The sequence below is a fragment of the Copidosoma floridanum genome, unplaced genomic scaffold, assembly GCF_036245765.1.
Source record: "Copidosoma floridanum isolate Cflo_tuat_1 unplaced genomic scaffold, Cflo_Japanese_pri ptg000030l, whole genome shotgun sequence".
NCBI lineage: Eukaryota > Metazoa > Arthropoda > Insecta > Hymenoptera > Encyrtidae > Copidosoma > Copidosoma floridanum.
In genome coordinates, this window is record NW_028321907.1 from 23734745 (window position 1) to 23738416 (window position 3672).

At 37.3% G+C, this 3672-nt stretch overlaps 1 protein-coding gene across 1 annotated transcript; it reads left to right on the plus strand.

Annotated features, from left to right (window-relative positions):
* The first annotated feature begins 2745 nt into the window (after positions 1-2745).
* Positions 2746-3138, plus strand: LOC149373570 (uncharacterized). Its single transcript, XM_089596905.1, has one exon. It carries the CDS (start codon positions 2746-2748, stop codon positions 3136-3138), a length of 393 nt encoding a protein of 130 aa, XP_089453031.1.
* Positions 3139-3672: the final 534 nt, after the last annotated feature.

Below are 3672 nucleotides of genomic sequence, written 5' to 3' on the forward strand. Positions count from 1 at the left end.
GCTAAAGTACTTCGGGAGATAAACACTCCTCAAGAACTCGTGGGAAATACAGACCTCTTGAAAATCGTAGATCGCGACAGTTCAAGCTTGCTGTTGCATGGGACCAGTAATATAAAGTCGCTTGGCGAAGACGAAGAAACGTTTGAACACGAGACTTTTTCATCACCTTTGGAAAAAACTGTTCACGATTCATCTACACCAAAATCAAGCGGTGTTAAAAGCTGGTTACGATATTAATAAATAATGAATGTGCTAGAGAAACAATATTTTACCCCTAACCATGAAGCAGCATTTTCTGGGGTCCGCAATTTAATAAGAGTAAATAAAAACAAAATCTTCCCCGAGAAAATCAAAGAGTGGTTGCAAAAATATGATGCTTATACTTTACATAAATCTATTCGGCGAAAGTTTCCACGGTTGTTTTACGATGTTAATGCTAGAGATGAATTGTGGGAAGCAGATCTCATTCAACTGACGTCATTAAAAAACTACAACGACGGAGTGTCTTTTATTTCAATTGTAATTGATGTATTAAGCAAATTTGTATGGGTGCAACCTTTAAAAGATAAAAGTTGCCGTAATGTAACAGCAGGTTTTAAAAAAATTCTTGAAAATAGTCAATATTGCTCGCCCTTTATGTTACAAACGGATCGCGGGACTGAATTTTTAGGCAGTGAATTTCAACGCTTTTTGAAAGACAATGCTATAAAATTTCGAGTTGCCAAAAACCCTGATGTTAAAGCAGCCGTAGTAGAGCGCGTCATTCGAACGTTTAAAGAGCGTATGTACAGATATTTTACATACAAAAATACATACCGTTATGTAGACGTTTTACAAGATTTAATTAGTGGTTACAATAATACCCCCCACTCTACAACAAAGTTAGCGCTAAGCAGTATAACAATATATAACGCACATATAGCACGACAAAATTTAGTCAATTCGAGACAACCTCGAACAAAACAACGGCACAGTCAAAGTGAATATAATTATAAAGTAGGTGATTATGTACGCATAAGCCGTGATAAAAATGTGTTTGAGAAAGGTGCAGTAGAAACATGAAGTGAAGAGATATTTAAAATTACTCGAATTTTGAAAAGACAAAATTTACATGTATATGAGCTCAGTGATTTAGAAGATGAAAAAATTGAAGGATTTTTTTACTCTCAAGAACTTAACCCTGTTCGCAAAGAGCGTGTCTCGGAGCAAGACCATAAAATTGACAAGATCTTGAAAACAAGAGGAAAAGGGAAAAACAAACAACACTTTGTTAGTTGGGCAGGATACCCTGAAAAATTTAACTCGTGGATAAATTTAAGCGATTTAAGAAACAATGCATCATAACGAGTTTACTGTAACTCTACCTAGCAATAGTAGTATGATATATTTTCCGAACAATACTACAACAAATTTTTCCACTCAGTTACCGAAAGAGATCGAGCTTAGTGGTAAATGGGAGGTAGGAATTTCCGAGATTCACGTACCGTACACTATTTTGCATGTACGACGAGAAGAGGCAGTAATAAGCGATTCTGGTGAAGAAAAAAAGTGTTTTATCCGGCACGGCACCTACGACTCTGTACATAGTTTATGCGAGGAAATAAATAGAAAATGGTTGGAATACTATCATAAAGATAAGAAATGTCAGCCGCTAATTTATGATCATCGAGGCGGATTTGTATTTATTGGATTTCCAATAATAGGACCAGGACGTACAAGAACATGCGGAAAAACTCCGGCTGTATCAGCTGTAGTAAAACGCGTTATTGGGTTTGAGGAAGGACTAACCGAGATTGAGCGTGACCGTGCCGAAATAAGAGGAGATTACAGGCTATTGTTTCACGGTAAACAACCAGCAAGTTTATCAAGAGCGGTAACCGATCAACTTTTTATCTATTCTAATACATGTGAATCAAGTATAGTTGGTGATACATTTGCACCCCTGCTGAAAATAGTAAATTTAGCCGCTTAAGAAATTAATTTCGGAAGCACAATTGTCAAGAGATATACTCCACCAGCCTACATACCCCTCCTCAATAATAGATTTCATACAATTGATATAGATATAAGAGATCAATTTGGTGAACCAATATCATTTGAGTTTGGGACACTGACCGTGGTGTTACATTTTAGGAAAGTTTTCTTTTAAGCGAATCGTTACAAAATGGTTTTTTACGAGGGGTATCACACACAGCACAGGGGCGGAAGAGGAGTTAAGCATGTGTTTGCGGGGTCATATAGACAGAGAGGACATGGATTAGGCTCTTTTTTCACTGGACTATTTCGGAGTGCTATGCCCTACATAGTCAGAGGTGCTCGTGCCGTTGGAAAAGAAGCTTTACGAGCGGGAGTGAATATAATTGACGATATAGGGGAACGCAATATTCCATTTAAACACGCATTTAAGAATCGGATAAACGAATCTGGTAAAAATTTAAAACGTAAAGCTACAGAAAAAATTGTAAAGCTGATGGAAGGATCGGGATATAATGCTTTACCATATAAGAAAAGAGCACAGTCTTGGCGTAGAAGCGGTGGTGTAAACAACTCGTTAAACACTGCAGAAAAAAAGAAAAAAAGTCGTTTGAGAAAAGTCAAGCGAAAAATAGGTACGCGTAAGAAAAATAAAAAAAATAGTCAGAAAAAAAAATCAGACAGAAAGGTAAAAAAAAGAGTTGTTCGCAAAACTAAGAGAAAGGTAGTAAAAAATAAAAAATCAAAACCAGTAGATATTTTTGGATAATCATGTCTTTCCTGCATAGTCACACAGACCCTTGCTTAAAGAGCGAATTGGATTTATTTTCCGTTCCTCTCACGCAGACGGCATTAGAAGCTAACCGATGGGTGCATTACAAACCTGTTTCGTCGTTAAGCGACGAGAGTCCAATAGAGTTCGTTATCAGTTCTCAAAACGAGGATTACATCGACTTGGCCCATACGATGCTTAGAGTGAATGTCAAATTGACACCTTACGACAAGGATGGGGATGCGCTTGTAGCTCCAGTAAACAACTTTTTACACTCAACATTTAACCAGGTTGACGTTTATTTTAATCAAAAACTCGTAACTCCTCCAAATAATGCTTACCTATACAGAGCATACATTGAAACTCTTTTAAATTACAGTCCTGCTGAATAATCATTGCATTTGTCAACAAATCTGTGGGAAACAGATGTCGCTGGTGAAATGGACGATTTACCCGGCTCGAAAAAAAAGTTAGCTCTTAGTAAGCATCAAGAATATTTAAAAGACGGAAAGACCATAGACTTAATGGGTCATTTACCCCGTGATGTATTTAATCAGGATAAATTATTACTAAATGGCATCGAACGAAGTTCGTTTACGTCTAGTATGCTCAAAAGATGCTTTTTGTCTCATGGATGCTTCAACGAAAAATTATTCTATCAGCATTACCGAGGCTGCGCTTCTCGTTCGGTGAGTGAAAGTTAGCCCTACAGTTTTGATCGCACACGCAAAAACTTTGGCTAACACTACGGCAAAGTATCCAATTACGCGCGTCGAAGTCAAATCTTTTACCTTACATAAGGGTATAAGCGGTGACTGTTTGGATAACGTTATCCTTGGACAACTTCCGAAAAGAATCATTTTAGGTTTTGTTGACAACAAAGCCTTCAACGGGGATCGAAAGATGAATCCATTCAACTTTCAAAG

Coding starts and splice junctions, on each gene's coding strand:
- LOC149373570 (XM_089596905.1), top strand. CDS start 2,746: ATGTCTTTCCTGCATAGTCACACAGACCCTTGCTTAAAGAGCGAATTG.